This window comes from Physella acuta, unplaced genomic scaffold, assembly GCF_028476545.2.
Source record: "Physella acuta isolate Inbredline_101_S28 unplaced genomic scaffold, ASM2847654v3 ptg000023l, whole genome shotgun sequence".
Lineage (NCBI taxonomy): Eukaryota > Metazoa > Mollusca > Gastropoda > Physidae > Physella > Physella acuta.
The window spans coordinates 95,088-113,916 of record NW_026731543.1 but is presented as its reverse complement, the minus strand read 5'-3'; the positions used below and the strand labels follow the sequence as shown (position 1 = coordinate 113,916).

General features: G+C 37.3%; 2 protein-coding genes across 2 annotated transcripts in view; both read left to right on the top strand.

Annotated features, from left to right (window-relative positions):
* LOC131940780 (crossover junction endonuclease EME1) overlaps positions 1-18,829 on the top strand; it is a 50,587-nt gene that overhangs the window by 14,916 nt on the left and 16,842 nt on the right. The gene's annotated exons all lie outside the window — the stretch shown is intronic.
* On the top strand, positions 419-18,780 carry LOC131940789 (transmembrane protein 178B). Its single transcript, XM_059299606.1, has 6 exons — positions 419-648; positions 8,322-8,546; positions 14,223-14,327; positions 14,981-15,118; positions 16,082-16,179; positions 16,639-18,780. Exons 2-6 carry the CDS (start codon positions 8,324-8,326, stop codon positions 16,987-16,989), a joined length of 915 nt encoding a protein of 304 aa, XP_059155589.1. The 5' UTR covers positions 419-648; positions 8,322-8,323; the 3' UTR covers positions 16,990-18,780.

Genomic DNA, 18,829 nt, shown 5'->3' with positions numbered 1-18,829 from the left:
GGCGGAGCGGTAAAATTTTTTGGGCCCCCCCCCCCCTCCCCCGAAGAGATGCCTGGAAGAAACTCTGTATTCAACTGCCTGCATTTTTTAAACATGTTCTTATTGAAATACAATTCTTAAGGTCATATCATGTCGTATAAAACCAATGTTTGACTTCTGTTACTGTTAATCGCATGAATTGATGATGTAGTCAGTTTATATTTAGCACACCAGAACCCGAGTCAGCTTTCAACAACTGCCTCAATCGCCCTATTTTTTCCAAAATTATATAACAAAGTACGAAGATATTTAAAGCTCCCCCCCCCCTCCCCCTAAGTGACTCCCTATTCATTTTGTTAGCACAAGGTGTGCATGAATTTCGTCAACCCAAACCAAACACGCGGGGTAGTGGCGGGCACAGTGTGGGTTGTGAATGCCTGACAGCCTGCAAGGTTGGTCCCCTTCCCCTGTCGCAGGTAAGATCGGAGTGACGGGCTAAAGGGCGGTGACGGCAGAGCTACGACACACGAACACAGAGCTACAACAAGGGAGGGTTTCGTACAAAACTTGCTGGATTTTTCGGGCAAGAGACTTTACAAGTTTTATAATTCCAGGATTTTTTTTTCTTCTCCTCATCGTTTGGCCTGAGAAGTTAAAAACCTTGTTAAGGTATGGATTGAAATAGTTTTTGTAGATATTATTTTTGCAAATTACGCCAACGTTGATTTAGAAGTATGAAACTTTGTCTCAGTCAATTATAAAGTTGTGTGTAATATGTAATTATTTTTAAAATAACAGGTTATTAAATTAATCGTCTAATTCAGAAAGAGTCAGCTTTTAAAACTGTTTATAAATACTACATTACTGATGTTTGCTGTTAACACTAATTAGGTCTTTAATGTAACTTGTAAGCGTGTAGTCCAATTATTGTCTTACATGATATTATACAACCTAAGTTCTCATATCATAAGTTAATTATATGGATATTCAAGTATTTTGTGAAACAGGCACACAGTTTATCATAGTTCATATCTCCTGATGTCACAACACTTCTACGTTAAAGTTTTTCTTTCGAATAGTACAATAGTCGCTCATATAATATATATGTATATATGTATATATGTATATATATAATATATATATATATATATATATATATATATATATATATATATATATATATATATATATATATATATATATATATATATATATATATATATATATATATATATATATAATTTCTGCATTCGTTATTTAGTTCGAATGTAGCATTTAGAATCGGGATAGGGTCGGGAGAGATATTCCTACACAGCTGTATATATATATAGTTTTTGTATAGAATCGGGGTAAAAATTTCTACATAGCTGTATATTGTGTATCCTGTAATAGGCCTATCTAGAATCTGTATAGAATCGAGCCATATACTGCCACAAATGTATGTAACCACTAGAATCTGTATAGAATCGGGCAGGATCTAGCTGTAAATGGGCGTTGTCTTGCGACGGCTCGTGTTTCAGCACACCTATGATTTACGACCGATGACGTGATCTCCTGTGTGAAGTTTATTTCTGGAGCTGTACACGCGAGTGTCTTGTACGAAACACGAGCTGGTTGTAACATTATCTAGAGGCTATGTGGTCTAGAGTTGCACGCCACTGCGCTTTGGTGCAGTGCGAATTCTAGAAGATAAAGCATCAAGTTAATGATTGCTCTTCGTTGAAACATCGGCTTAAAATATTTAAAATACGTATTGATAAATCTATTAAACTGCTGATTACTTAAAACACATAGTTAGTAGCATAGTCCATATAAAAATAAATATGAAGGAAGATGAATAAAATTGAAATGCATATAATATTTTCACAAACAAAGGCGATATATAAGTAATTTGTCATGGGGTGTACTGACTTTTTATCTAGTAACGCTGATATAGCAAGTCTGGTAATGTTGACGATAATATTATAAGGCTCGTTATGTTAACGATGATATCACAAGTCTAGCGATGTTAACGACGATATAAAAATCTAGTAATGAAATGTTAACGATGACTTAATGACTTAATTATTAACGCTGAGATAATGACTCTGCAATTCTGAACGCGGATGTTATGTAATACCCGTGTTCTTAGGTTAGCTATTTTGGCAGAAGGAAGTTGATTTGAATACGGTCTATTTTACCCTATCTTTGGTTGACTTTTTGTAGGCCCAATGGGATAGAAATACAAGGATAGAAACTTACATAGGGTTAAACCTGGCGGTAAATAAACCTGAAATATAGATAGATATTTAATGTTTTAAAAATAGATTTGATTATATTTGTGTAGCGTTTCATGATGACTCTAGCTGTATTAGCCACCAATATTAACGCTAGTTTCTGAAGTATCTTTGTAGATAGGGGAGAATTAAACACATGAACATTTTTATTTATATCAGGGATCGTCATACATGACGTCATGCTGTTTATCTGATTTGCCAACACACCTATTGTCACCAAAAGTCATACCGTTTCAGCTTCACCTCCCCTTCTCACTTACATTTTTGTTCCTTTGAAACCTTACAGGTCACTGAACATATTGGCAGCCCCAAGTCGAGATGGGGAACATTGATACAAATTTTAGTACAGTTGACAATACAGTCTTTTCAAAAGTCAAAGAACCTATCTATTTCAGTTTGTAAAATTATTGTAACTAGTGTGACGTACCAGTTTCCTGACTCTTACGTCACACGCCGTCACATAAGTCCTGTTAAAAATTTAAAAAAAAAACAATCCAAATTACAATTCAGTGACGTAATGTTCACTATGTATTCTGAAGTTTCTTTCAGTTTACCCCCTCCCCCGAATGAAATCGAAAAAAAATTGTGTATAAAAAATAAAAATTTAACAGGTGTCCGCCTCCCTCATGGAAATTTACGTGACACCCCCCTCCCAGAGTTTCAAGTGCCCGCCCCACCCTAAAGAAAAAAGTATGAAAGAGACACTGGTATATCGTTGTCGTTTTATTGTGATGTGAATCGTTGTGTGATGTTATTTAATGTTGGGCTATTGTGTAGGTGTGTACATGCGCAGTAACCCCAGACTAAGTAAATAAGGACAACTTCCTTGCCTATAGCCTATAGACTAGCATAGACACTATAGCCTGTGCTGACGCGTAGCACCGAGATTTGTCTCCCTTGTCAAGGGTCGCTCCACGTTATTTGAGAGATATAAATCTCTACCGCCTCTACGCCTACCTGTGTTTGTGTGCGACACATCTGTCACATGTGCCGATATTAACATAGACCAGATCCAAACATATACAGTGTGAGATTATTTGAAGATTTACCATGTGCCCATGCTTTTTAATGGCAATAAGCATTTCATTTCTACTGTGCTTAACACTATACAAAAAATAAAAAAATTACTAAATCATGTCTTGTATTAAAGCTCTACATGTAGGACCCACTTAGTTAAAAGTGTGTGACAGTAACTCAAATAGTAGTATTTTGACTGAATATATCAATCCTATAATTTGTATAGAATTGTTTATAGGCAACAATGTAACTACACATCACGATACATTTGGAAACGACTTTTTTTTTTAAATCTAAAGCTTGTTTTTTTTAAAAATCTAAACTAGATCTAAATCTTGTTCTAAAAACAACTACATTTTAAATAGGCGACACAGTGGGCGCAAAAACACAAACCACGCTAAAAATGCAAATGTTTTTAGAAAGGAGGGGAGGGGGATTTACTACAGGTGACTGTAAGGTTTTTCTTGACACCTGTGAATAACACTCCCCCACCTCTCCCCCTACTACTTATAACCTCCCTCCCCACCCCTCCCCCTGCTACTTATAACCTCCCGCCCCACCCCTCCCCCCTGCTACTTAAAACCTCCCGCCCCACCCCTCCCCCCTGCTACTTATAACCTCCCGCCCCACCCCTCCCCCCCTGCTACTTATAACCTCCCGCCCCACCCCTCCCCCCTGCTACTTATAACCTCCCGCCCCACCCCTCCCCCTGCTACTTATAACCTCCCGCCCCACCCCTCCCCCCTGCTACTTATAACCTCCCGCCCCAACTTTATCCCCAACACATACAACTGTCAATTATATTAAAATTTATACCTGGGTACGGTACGGTAGATGTAGGTCGTATTAAAGGGGAATAAGTGAAAGTTATTTTTAAAAAGAGATCGCGGAAGATATGAAACAATACGTGATTTATTAACTCGGTCATGAGTGGGTCGATCCACAAAGCTAACAACAAAAATATCGCCCAAGGCGGTGTCTTTGTTCTATACACTTTTATCTGCATTCAGTGGCGTAGTCTTCAGGGGGCAAAGGGAGGGGATTCGCAAAAATCTTTTTATTGCGGGCTGCAGTTTTTTTAAGAAGTCCCCAGATCAAACTGCCCTTTAGGTGGTACGACGTAGGGGGGGGGGGGGGGGCAAAAGTCTGTCTGAAACCCACGAGAAATGCTCGATTCTTTATTATATTCCAGTCTCCTTGGCTAAAGATAATAGTTTGAGCGGGTTACGACTGTATACCAGAGTGAGAGAGAGAGGGACAGATCTAGACAAAAGACTTTTTGTTTTTGTGAAATCGAGTTATGACCTAAAAACCAAAATGATGTAAGCATACGTCATCGCCGACCCAATGTAAATAGGATTTGTGTCATCAAAAGAAAAAAAAAGTTCGAATTTAGATTGGGTCAGTCATGCCCCATAGCTGGGACGAGTTAGTCATGATTTAGTTAGGACGCTATAATCTTGTATCAACAGTGCCGGCCCACGGGTAGGATGGGAAAACTGCAGGTGACTGTTGACTTAGACGTCGGCTGGGGGAGGGGGGAGGTGTGGAGGGGTCGGACTTGGTACAAAAGAGGATCGAACCCTAGTCCTCGAATCGGAATTGAACCATTGTTTATCTACCTCCGTGTGAAATAAGGATGAGCTAGCGGGGACTGTCTATTTTGTGGTAGTCATCAGTGGTATCTTCTAGTTATAAAAAATATTTTCTTCGAACTTTATCTGAAAACTTTGAATTATTTAAAACAAAATATTTTTTTTTATTTATATCGTTTCAATAGCATTAAACATGCGTTAATTGATGTCTTTGTTATAACTATATCTTTCCGAACTTTAGTAACAGTATCCCATCGTTAAAGAGAGTGTCGTTGTTTGAAGGCATATAGTGTTTGTCTATGTAGCAATAAAACCTTAGGTAAAATAAAAGTGTACTTGGACCAAAGAGCGCCGCAGAATATTTTCTAGGGGGAGGTCACATGCCCCCCCCCCCCATCCCAATGATCCAACATGTGTGCCCTCGGGATCAGTGTGGGTCCCATCTGACAAGTGACCATCAGACCCATGAGTGTGGGCCCCCCTATGACGAATGACCATCAGACCCATGAGTGTGGGCCCCCAATGTCAATGCACATCAGACTTGAGTGTACATGCCTCAGACAAGTGCCCATCAGATCTATAAATGACGACATCACTAGCAAGATACACGCTTTGAATTGCTATTCAAAGACAGTACCCACCCATACGTGCGTTGCGTTTGAAAGTATTTGTATGATCTTAATCCAGCCAATTCCCCATTCTCCCTGACATCATCTTACAATACGACAAGCGTACATCGGGCAGACGACGGCAAATAAAGGTCGCAGAAGAGCAAACACGTGACGCGAGCGTTAGCCAATCAGCAACCAGGACAGTGAGCTTTGGGCAAACAACAAAACCTCTGGCCGAAGACGAACTAGCATGTCAACAAAAGCCCACGAAAAGGGCTACAGTGTTCCCATGTAACGTTGCCCTGTTAAGCCGACATTAATTATATCGCTAAAGATACATGGCATGCGACCCTTAGTGCTGAGGCTCCTTGTTTAACCCCAGCAAAACAAGATCGCAGTTGTTGCAAATTTGAACCACCGCGTTCAAATGCAACATCCAACTTCTGTTGGAGTTAGCTAGAACAGGTTCCAAAAACCATCCAGCAAGGGGGATAATCCCCCACCTTTTGACATTTCTTTGCTATGTTAATTGCTTTTTCGGCAAAGTGAAAAAGGAAAAAGCGAGAACGACCGTTCAAAAAAAAATTGCTCAATTAAATGTCCGACTAGATTCAAAATTTCTTTAGATCAACCAATAGCTTTTAAAGATAAAAAAAATAAAGGCTTGTTAATTTTTTGACAGTTAAGAAACCTCGCAAGCACACACACACACACACACACACACACACATATATATATATATATATATATATATATATATATATATATATATATATATATATATATATATATATATATACCAATATATAATATATAGGCTATGCGCCAAACTGTTAGCTACAATTTTATGAACTAACTGAAACCAAGACCGACACTTGACGCGTTAATTTTTGTTCTGTTTGAATTTGATTTCTTTGAATTGACATGGACCCGTCGCTTGGTTGCCTGTAGACGATTGTCCACAGTGTCAAATTTCACTCCCCATAGTGTCACATCTGGGTGTCCCAGTTACACCCCCCCCCCTCCCTCCACCCCTACTGGTGTTAAACTGACACGTCCAGATACCAGAGTGTTCTATTTTTAACCCTTGACCCAAACATAAAAAAGTAAAAGTAAAGTTTCCCTTTCAAACCTGACGGTCTATAGGGCAAGTGAAGTAGAGTTTACTTGTTTCTGTGACCTCGGCGTATGAAGAGATAGTGTGGTCAGCACTATGCCCAGCCGCCTTTACTTTCCCTAACTTGAGTTAGGTACCCAAACATGCACATTACATTTACTTGATTCAGTACATCAATTCCGGTGTCTTTTAAGTCTGATATACGGAAAACGCATGACAATGTATTACAATTATGCTCTTGATAAACATCTAAAAAATTAACTAATCGCTATATCATACACGAGAAGCAATTTAATTTTTAAGCTATCGTGGGCCTCTTCGTTAAAAATTAATTAAGCAGGTTATTAGAAACAATTGATTGATAAAAACCTATGTGATGACGGAGAAAGTAAACCAACAAAGGGAGACAATCAAGGGGAATCAATCATTTCCTAACATTAGTTTCATAATACACCAACCATGTTATATTTTGAAGACCAACGAGTTATTTATCGGTTTGTTTAACAACAGTGTCATGTTTGGTCGCTGTTAGACAAGTACAAATAAGTGTTGCGTGGACACACCAAGCAAACAAACCGCGAATTTCTAACCATAACTTAGACTAGACTCGTTCGATGGTTGTCGCGAATGGTTCTCATCCCGGCTTGTCGAGCTAAAGGAAAATTAATAATAACCATATTGATTCAACAATTATTTCTGTCAATAGACGGTGGGGGTGTGGACTGTCAGGGATATTTTAGTTGTGGCGATAGCGTATGTGGCCGTCCACGAAACGTCACACTACTGGGGGGCGGGGGGGGGCTCTCTGTTGTAATCATGTGTGAAAATTGGGGCGCTAATTATAGTATGCAGGACGCCAGATCTTTGCCTTTTAAAAGTTTTTAAACTGAGCTTTTCAGTTCTATCGCATTTTATGTAATACCTCTTCAATATTTCAATATAGGCCTACCTAACCTAGATCTAGGCCAGATAATAATTAAGATAGAATAGCTGATTAATTAACTTTAATTGAAAATGGGGAGGGGTAGCCTAAAGTGTATAAAGTTTGACTTTTTTGACGATGTGTTGTGATTGGGGGGGGGGGGGGGGTAAAAAGGCCTAAAATAAGTGTGACGTCATTTATAGACCAAGCTTCTGTAGATGGGCAGATGGATGGAGGAGGGGGAGTGGTAAGGTGGTGTTACATTTGTAACATTTGTCGAATTGTTTGTTCTCTTTTTCTCTTGAAATAAACCTTAGTTTTTACGTCTTGTAATCTTTAGGGCGGTTTAAATTTGTTGAGACCTGGTTGTGATATTATAAACAAATCGCACTGAACAGGACTTTAGTCCATAGTTATAGCATCATTAGTATAGGCCTACCTACATGTAGGACTAAATCAAACATCTTAACCTTACCAACCTCTATAAAATATATCCACAGATATGACTGCCTGCGTTAGTCCATAGTTATAGCATCATTAGTATAGGCCTACATATAAGACTAAATCAAACGTCTTAACCTTACATGCCTCTATAAAATATAGTTATAGCATCATTAGTATAGGTCTACATCAAACATCTTAACCTTACATGCCTCTATAAAATATAGTTATAGCATCATTAGTATAGGTCTACATCAAACATCTTAACCTTACATGCCTCTATAAAATATATTTATAGCATCATTAGTATAGGTCTACATCAAACATCTTAACCTTACATGCCTCTATAAAATATATCCACAGAAATGAGTGCCTGCGCTACAGCGCTGATTGTCATAGCGACCATTCTGGGTCCCATCACCCTGGTCTTCATGTCAGTCTCCTTCGGCACTGACCACTGGCTGGAGTTCCGTGTTGACCGAAGTCTGGTTACAGAACCGGATATTAAGAATACAGAAGGAGCCAAAATCTACCATTCCAGAGACCGGGGATTGTTTAGGGAATGTTACCCTGGCAACGACACAGCCTGTAAGTCATTGGTTGTTTTTTTTTACTGTGAACTTTCTAATTTTAACTTTTTAACTCCAAAATAATATATTGACGAGAAAAAAAACGAATGAAAAAAATACCACTACTCAACTATAGTACTAATTCAGAAAAAAACTAAAGTTATTTATAAAAACCTACAAAAGTCTTAGGGATAACTCAGCAAAAAAAAAAGTGTAGTTTTTTGAAGAAATTGAACATGATTTTGAACTGGTCGACATTCAGTAAGATTATACGCTCAAACGTGACTACAGAATAAGGGTGAGAACATTATGAGTCGACACACAGCTCTTTTATAGGGCTGGTAAGTAGGTCACTAACTAGTTGTACGGCTCAATAAAACCTGCATGAGCCATAGAACTGGTTGGTGACCTACTTACCAGCCCTATAACAAATCCACTGATTAAACAATCAAAGATGAAAACGGGATTTACTTAGCCAATCAACTAACTATAATTGAGGGATAAAGTTTGAACTGCAAATATCAGAGCCTGGATTATATAAATCTTAACTATAGACGCACCTTATTAAATTCGCCCCCCCCCCATATTCTCACTGTGTGCATGAACACACCAAACAAGACTGAGATAGGACGCAGGAACTAACCCCAACTTGTGTCCTAAATTATCTTCCAATTTTCATAGAGACAACTAGATTAGATCTAGATCTAGGAAGGTTTTTTTTTTTTTAATTCTAAATATGTAACAAATCCGCTTCACGCTATATTCACAAAATCTATTCAGTCTATTAAAATTCATCATTCGTTGTAGGCTAGTACTATTCAAGATCATGAATCTAGATCTATATCTAGAATCTAGATCTAGTCTAGATTTTCTGGGTCCTAGATCTAGATGATCGGGCAAGGAAGGAAGAATACAGAATGGATCGTACAAAATTAGTTGTAGAAAATAAATTCCTAAACAAAAATTATGATTTTATTTGGTTTCGCCTAAGGCGATTTCTTATCAGACAAATGTGCATTCCTGAGTAGGCCTACAACAATAGCACGAGAAAATTGAACGAGGTGTGTAGTTAAGTGTAGTAGGTTTTATTTCACCCTCATACGGTCATAGTAGTTTCCAGTTGTCAGTTGTAGATTGTGACTTGTGCTATGGTAGGTGTCGCCACTTGTTTATGAGGGGAGTTAACTGCCACTTGTAAGATAAGGGACACAACCTAGTGAACAAGTTCAAGTCAGGTAGTTTTATAAGGGCTTATAAAATATAGATCTAGGGAATATACAGAGGCGTAGCGAGGGGGGGGGGGGTGCGGGCCGCACCGGGTGACACCATTTAGGGGGGTGACACCAAGGCAAAAAATAGCAAAATATATAGAGAAAAACTTGAGGGGGGGGGTGCAAATCGAAAGTTTGAGGGGGTGCAAATCAAAAACTTGAGGGGGGGGGGATGCAAATCGAAAATGTGTCCCCGGGAAGGGTCGCTACGCCTCTGGGGGGTGACACCATTAAGTGCGGCACCGGGTGACACCCGACCTCGCTAAGCCACTGGGTATATATATGCATATACGAACGGTTAAAATTATGCTTCAAAAATGTATCGAAAGAAAACAAAATCTTACACATTGTCATAACTACATTACAAAAAAAAGCCTCGATAATTTATTTAAAAACTTATTACATACGCCTATAAGCCTAGCTTTGGGATACACACCCATTTATAGGGAGGACAAAGGATGGCTTCGTCATGGGCAGCAGATTCTTGAAACCCCATTACATACCGGGTCATGCTTCACTGAACGTAGTTCAAGCAGACACTAGGTAAAAAACTAATCGTGTGGAATCACCAATCAAATTACGTCGTCGAATGTGTGTGGGGGGGGGGGGGGGAGAGGAGGGAAATGAGGATGTTAGGCATGGGGAGGGGGGTGAATGTTAGTTTGGTGCAGATATTATGGTATGCTATGGGCTTTGTATGTGTGCATGTATGTGAATGTATTAAGGTATGCTATGGGCTGCGTATGTGTGCATGTATGTGTATGTATTAAGGTATGCTATGGGCTGTGTATGTGTGCAAGTAAGGTGTGAAGTTCGGGTGTGTGGTGTTTTATGGAGTGCGATATGATGTCTGCGTTTATGGATGTGAATTGTGTGGGTAGGCCTATATAAATGACGACATACCCGAAAATGGTAATTCTAAAACCCCCACAAACTAAACGTTTCACGTGTGAACTGAGATCTTATACTATGTGCAATGGACACCAGTGAGTTGACGAGAATCCTTCCGTAATGTTGTTGACATGGAATACAAATCCAATCTTTAGTAAAGTCCGAAAAAAACTAGACAGGCAGGATTTTTTATAACCATATTAATTGTAACTACGCCGTGCATGATTTTTCAATTAATTTATGGACCTCTCAAATACCTTTGAGACTTCTCTCGCTGGTGTCCATTACAAAGTCGACTAAATCTATTTATAGCTTATAATTCTTCAGTTTTTAAGATTGAAATAAACCATATGCTATTATCATTTTCGGTGCGGCTAGCAGAAAATGACTTTTGATCGACGGTTTCGATATCAATCGATACACCAAACATGGAAAGACAGTTAATCGAATATTTCGATGCGTGCACAATGACATTGAATCAATCAATAGTGAACATTATTTCACTTAACCAACACGGATTCGAACTTAGTGACTAGGTGCGAATGATTAGTATTGATGAAAAGCTGAATTGCTATCGTCTTGCCTTCCTGCAAAAGAAGCAACGACTTTCTCGACGGTTATTGTATTCAACAAGCCATAGCATAATTTCGAATGAGTGTGGTGGGGGGACGGGGGACGGGACGACGACTTAAGTAGGGAAACCGCACGTTAACTTACTGTCGTTCAATAAATGTAACCTCTTATCTTAGCCTAGCCTATTCAAATGTGACCCCCCCCCCCCCCACCCACCCCGTGTTGATGTGAAAAAATGATCACGGTAACCAATTTCACTTTTTTTTTCTTACCCAACGTGAAAACCTGCAGATGTTGGCATGTTGTAACCAAACTGGTTTCAACTCTAGCCTAGTGCGGTCAGAATCTCTAGATCTAGCATTCTTGCTACTTTTAACTAAACTAGTTAGCTAGACTAGTCCTAGACCTAGTAACAAAGGCAAGAATTCCACCGGCGGGCGGTTAGGGTTCAGTTTGTTCAGACGATCTTGTATAAAACGTTTACCTTGATGGTGGTGTGCTGTTTAATACGCCTGGCTCTGTCACGTGATTAATGTTTACATTTAACTATTGGTTCACCTACCTGATGTTTCAATTGTAGGGCTATCTATCTGATGTTTTAACTGTAGGTCTATTTATCTTATGTTTTAACTGTTGGTCTACCTATTTTACAGCTACTGATGTTTTAACTGTAGGTCTGTCTATGTTTTAGCTACTGGTATTTTAACTAATTTCCCTTTAATTAGCCCACGACTTCTGACATTAATTAGAACAACAAACATCAACCAAACGTTGTAAGGTTAGCCACGTATGTCATATTTGTGTTGCTATTTCAGACATCAATAATTAATGAAAACACACGGGGAGAGGGGGAGAGATTTCGCATTGGTCTTAGAGAATTCGATCATCACAATTCGCCCGTACTATTCTGTACCCCTACCTGGCTAAATCCCCTTCACCTAGAGCCATCAAATGCAAATTGCTGTAAAAACAGAATGTTTAATTTACTTGAACACGTGAATAAAAAGGTTCTAAATGAGGGCTCAGTCCTCAGTTGAGCAGTACAAAACTTCGATCTACACAATACAACACTGGGGGAAAGGGGTATAACCGCATTACGTGTATTTTTAGTAATCAAAACACATTAACAGCACGCTATTCTCTGCTACATACTGGGCCCTATGGCTCCATTGATTATTAACCCCCCCCCCCCCCCCCCCCCCATGGTTTTGTAACACAACTCCGCTCTGACAACTCGGCAAATAGAAGGCCGAAAAGCGCACGATAGAAAAAAAAAACGTTCAGCGGCAAAGGTAGTTTTTTTTTCTGGGAATGTGGCCAAATTTTGTACAGTGTTGACAAACGCTGCTTTATTGAGCAGTCGTAAAAGGAGCGATTGTTATTGTCGCTATTATGAATAAGAAAAAAAAGGTCAAAGGAAATTTAAATGAAATGTAAAAATATAATTGCCTGTTTTTGTCGCCAATGTAAAAATATAATTGCCTGTTTTTGTCGCTAATGTAAAAATATAATTGCCTGTTATTGCCGCTAATATGAATAAGGTACACAGTCAAGGGAAACTTAGATTAAATGTGAAAATAATTGACGAATTTTTTTAACAGTGTTGTGGGCAGCCTTGAGCCAATCATTTATGTCTACACATTCTGTAAACTTAAGAACAGCACAGACACTGATTGTCAGTGAGGAAGGGGGGGAGGAGGGAGGGGGAGGGAGGGGGGAGGGAGGGGGGGAGCTGGGGAGGGGGGGGGGGGCTCCATTACCCAAGGAAATTGAATTCTAAAAAATATTTAAAAACATGAAAGCCTAAGACTTTAACTTCCTTGTTCACACCTGAAAGGGCTGTGTATTTTTTTTTTACTTTTATAAAATGTTTGCAACCAAAAACTGGTTCGTGTTTAATTTTTACACTTTTAAAAAATTCATGTCACTGTGGCAACTCATTGAATATGGGGCGAGTCATGTTAAATTTTTTATCGTGCAATCCTGTGGTAAATAGATCTAGATCTAGTGCGTATGAAGATCTAAAATCTAATGTGTCTTGCTGTCGCAGACATTTCGAATATTGCAGCACACAAGTAAACCACCCAACCGTGGAACAACATTCTTCTGGTATTGTATTACACTGGCTGGGGGTACTTGAAAATATCATTGACATCCTGATATGAAATACTTCCCTGGTTAAGTTAGGCTCTATGCTTTTTTGCTTTTGAATCATTGAAAACTTACAGCCAATCCAGGTTCAATTAATCTTGTGAAGACTCTGCTTGAAAACTGCATTACCGCCTTTGGGAAAAAAAAAATTGGGGCACCTCTGAATAAGACAGCTAGAATTAATATACAGGGTGTTTGCTACCGAGTGTTTAAAATTATGTGTAGATATCTATGCCTCTAAACTCTAAAACATGGGGATTTTAAGGTGGGGGGGGGGGGAGATTCTTACAGTGTGTCAATCAAATGCTGCTAATGTTCATCAAACTAACCCAAATGATTTGTTTTTTTAAAAAATGCTTTTTAAGTGAAGATTGACATATGGGTCTAGGCATATTTTAAAATGTATGCCCCTCAGCTCCCCCCCCCCCCCCCCCCATAGAAACACAAGTAGCTAATCATCATAATAAAATGACCCCCCACGCATACTCACTCATCTGTGTGGCGACTGCTAAGAGTAAACAAAACAGCAACATTTTCTGTCGTAGCCTACACCTTAGCCACAACTTCATAAGTTTTCTATGAAAACTTTACTAATGCCCCCCCCCCCCTCAGAGTGTCTGAAAGAAAGTCTGATCTGTGCTACTGGAGTAGGATATTACCTTAACCCCCCCCCCCGTCAATTACCCTTTGGACCCCCCCCCCCCCTTTTGACAAAATCCTGGAGCAATTACCCCCTTGAGGGGGGGGGGGGGGTTAATGTCCTAGACCCTTGCACCATTAATGAAACTTTCCTTTCATTTGCACTACAGTTTTGGACACTGCCAAAGACAAGGTAGACGGGTACTGCTTCAACATTGACTACGATATGCCAGAAAACAGCAACAGCTACAGTGATTACTTCATATCCAGATTACGTAAGTTACCAAATTATTTCTTATCCAGATTACGTAAGTTGCTCAACTATTTCCTCTAACTGAAACAGTACTCAAGTTATAGGCTTTTGAAAAACCGAAAATAGAATAAGTACCACTTATGGTTACCGGAAATGGCTTAAAGGTGATACAGAACTACAAATTTGATATAATAATTATATATGAAATTTCATCAACTTAGCAGTAACAGTACTCAAGTTATCGTGTTCACAGACACATTATATACATACACACACACACATACATATATATATATATATATATACATACATACATACACTCACAGACATATGGACAAATTTGAAAAATTATGTTTTTCCGACTCAAGGAGGTGTAAAATGCAGAGATTTGATAAAATCTTGATTTTGAGTTTTTGCACGATTACAACACTTCCTATATAACGTCCTATATACTTCATATACGAGAAAGTAAAAAGTACCCAAACAAATTATTGAATAACATACAGAATTTAGATTTAGTTAAAATCTAATTTAATTGTGGTTGAAAGAAACAAGCCCAACATGTGTTCTGGGTGTCTGCACTAATTACTTAATTAGATAATGTCATTTCTTACGAGCCAAAAATACTGTTCTAACCAAATATAATACAATTACAATTTTCCCATGTTATTTCAGACTTGAACAGATGCTTCTTGGCATTTTTCATCATAGCCATTGTGTTGTTTGTCCTGGCCTATGTGTTTGGCCTTATTCTGTGCTGCCTGCGCTTCTCACGTTGGGCCTACATAGCTGGACTCTTCTCATACTCTGCTGGTGGGTAAAATAAACATACAATTTATACTGTATGTGCCATAAAGCTAATATACAATTTATTCAGTATGTGCCACACAACTAACGTACAATTTATACAGTATGCACCATAAAACTAACATACAATTTAGATAGTGCATGCCATAAAACTAACATACATTGTAAACAGTATGCGCCATAAAACTACCATAGTTTACTCAGTGTATGCCATTTATAAAGAACAAACTGTATGTCCAAGTACAGACAGTAGTATAGTAACAAATTTCAGTACTCAGGGTGAACATAATTTCACAGTTACTATAGGCCTACATAGCAATGATGATGATGCCTATACATATAAAGTTGATGATGCACCTTGGGCTATAAATGATGATGGCGCTTGGGCCTTTACATATAAATTTGATGATGCACCTTGGAATGTAAATGATGATGCCCCTTGAAGCTATACATATAAATGATAGCGATGCCTCTTGGATCTACAAATGATGATATTGCCCCTTTTGCCTATACATATAAATGATGATAATACCCGTTCTGCCTATATATATAAAGATAACAAATGATAACGCTACAATCTGTGTCATATTAACCAACATTTTTTTGAGCAAATGCCAACACACTTTGATATAAGTTTATTAAAATGTTTCAACAATCAACCCACTAACACCCTTATCACACCAACCCACCAACACCCTAATCACACCAACCCACTTTCACCCCTGAGCACACCCGCACCCTAATCACACCAACCCACCAACACCCTGATCACATTAACACAACAACACCCCTTCATGCCAAAGATGAAAAGAAAACATGATCAAATGGGTTTAGACATCTGTATGCATGCCTGCTTTAGTAATCACATTAAAAAAAGCTGTAAACGCAACAACAAAAAAAGATTTGCTAAAAAAAGCAACAACAAATAACAGTTGCCCAAAAAAAGCTTTATTTACTTTTCTCTTACAGCCTTCTCACTAGCAGCTGCCATTGCATTTTTCCATGGAGCTGAGTACATTGAGAGGAACAAGATGACTGATGCTTACTCTTACAGTCAATGGTCTGCCGTAAGTCTCATCTTATTCTACCTGTTAATCATATCAACTTTTTAATCTTTGTTCTCTCCCTCAATCAGATATAATTAGCCTACAATTTAAGATTAATTTGGTTTTATTGAGATTTTTTTTAATTTAGAAGAAATTTATTTCTCTCAAGCCAAACCCCACATTTTTTTCACCATTTAAATTATGAATTATTTTTATGTTGTAAAAAGTAACATACTTGGGCAGAAATAAATTAAAGTATCAAGTCTTAATTGGTAAATTGTTGTGTTTTGTTATTAGTAGTGAGTAATCAGATGTAGGATGCCAACACTAAACATCAAACAATCACCACTAAAAAATTATTTCACTGCACTCCCTTCCCCCTAAAAGGGTTTTGTAGTTAGGAAAGGTCTGATTACAGAACTTAAAAATTTTACAAACATCATTTAAGAATTCTTTCACTTCACTCCCTTTTCTCCTCAGCTATTGAAGAACGCCACCACACGTAACTATGGATGGTCCTACGCCCTGGGCTGGGTTGGAATGATCCTGGCAGCTCTAGCAGCAACCTTCTACTCCCTGGCCGGATGTTACATCACCAGTGAACGCTATGAGGACAGGGAAGTCCTGGAAAAGCAAAGACCAAGGGATTACCCCATAGCTATGGAGCCAGTGTATGCTGTGGGATCTGACCCTTACTACACCAAGCAATACGGGTACCCTCGTGCATATCTTGGACCAATGGCACCTGAATACTACGCCAGGAGTTACCCCACACTGAGCTATGGTGACCCATCCAAAGATATGTGGCACTGGCGTGAGATTGAAAGTTAAATGTTTAAACAACAAGAAATCACTGGTGGATTAAATTTTTGGGAGGGTAAAAAAGTAGAAAAATATTTTTTTCGGAACAATTATAACTAGGATAAACAGGGACATGTTTTTTAATAAAAAGAGCAATCAGAAAACAATAAGTATGTATTTTTATAATTTGTTGAAAATTTTAAATTTTAGACCAGGTACTAATACAATTTGAATACATTTGTTTATCCTTTACCTTAAACAACTCCATCGTTTTTTAATACAATTTTTTTTTAACATTTACTAATTTAAATGAGGATTTCCAATATTTGGTTTTTAAAGGTGTTATTCTTATTTTCAAAAGTAAAATTTTTTAAAAGTTATTCAGTGCTTTTTCCAACTTACTTATATTTTGTTCTTTTTTTTTTAAAGGAAAAATTAACTTTTAAAGCAGCCACTTGGGCATAATCTTTGCTTTGTTAATTTTAGAAAACTAGCTATCCACAAGTGAATTTAATTCTACTGATTGTCATCATCATACATTTTATAATTTTAACCTGTTAAGTCTAACCTAAATAATTTAATTTGTATAGAATGAACCACTCTTACAATATAGCTCTTCAATATTAGGAGTGTTCAAATGTTCATTTATCTATTGTTCTCACACAATAGTTAATTTTGCTAAAATGTTATGAGTGAAAAATTATAATATTTATCTAAGACTTATTATTTTACACCCTTAAAATTTCAGTTAGGAATAATCCGGAATTAGATTTTCATATTTGATCAGTGGATTACTCTGTTAATTGTTTACTTAAAGTAGTAAGTTTTTTTTTTATCTTGAAAGGTTAGGGGAAATGCTTTTTATTAAACATGTATATCAAACTTATATATTTATATAATACTTCAATGAATTGTTAATCCTTACTATGCAATGCGTGACTGTATGTGTATCAGTGGTTTAGGAGTATGCCAGGTGTGTCAATGTGTCAAGGTAACTTGTTGTGTTACCTGTGAGAATGAAAGTCAGGTTTGTGTCACATTTCCTTCACCTGGTTCGTTCAGGTGAGGTTGGCTGTGTAGTTATGCAATAAATATATAACTCGTTCATTGTTATTTAAATAATATAAATGTATGTTAACATTTCAACCATGACTGTAAAGAATATTATAGACAATTATAAACAAGGGATTAATGCTAAATTTTTTTTTTCCGTTTCACATACATCACAATAATTTTGTTTTCCATATTTAAATTTATTTTAAAACAAATTGTTTCCTAAATTGTTTCATTTATTTTATAGTTTGATTTTTAAACTAAATTTCAAATTAAAAACTGTTTTTACCTCACTTCCACTCATAGTTGTACAAATGTAATCACCATAGTAATCCTGTTTTTCATTCTTTATGTATAAACACTCTGATTAAATCAAATATTTAAAAATTTTAGTAACTACATTTTTATTTTTATAATACCTTCATTAAATTTTTAATGCTATTAACAGAATACTGTTTTACTTTTAGATACAAGTAATTAGGTAAAAAGAAACAGATGATTTAAGTTATATTACTAAAATTAACTTTTGTTCTTTTCTTAGGCTTAAGCTGCCAACTAACTAAAGCTATTGTGTCAAATTTTATATATTTCCAAATATTTGTATAAATTCAACATCCCTTAACAAAAATTACTTCATAGCATTTGTATATTGTACATAAGTTATTCCATATGCTATTATACCTAAAAAAAAATACACTTTTCTTAATGTATAAAATGTTTAGAAAAAATCTATATTCTAAAGGTCTATGAATAAATATTTTTTAAAAACATGATCTTTCATTATTTAGTTTGATGATTTAGCTTGATTAAGAAAAAT

Bases quoted from the DNA above. Each gene is read 5' to 3' on its own strand.
- LOC131940789 (XM_059299606.1), top strand. From the start codon at position 8,324: ATGAGTGCCTGCGCTACAGCGCTGATTGTCATAGCGACCATTCTGGGT. The intron at 8,547-14,222 runs GTAAGTCATTGG...TTTGCACTACAG, and splicing joins CCCTGGCAACGACACAGCCT to TTTTGGACACTGCCAAAGAC. The intron at 15,119-16,081 runs GTGGGTAAAATA...TTTCTCTTACAG, and splicing joins ACTCTTCTCATACTCTGCTG to CCTTCTCACTAGCAGCTGCC.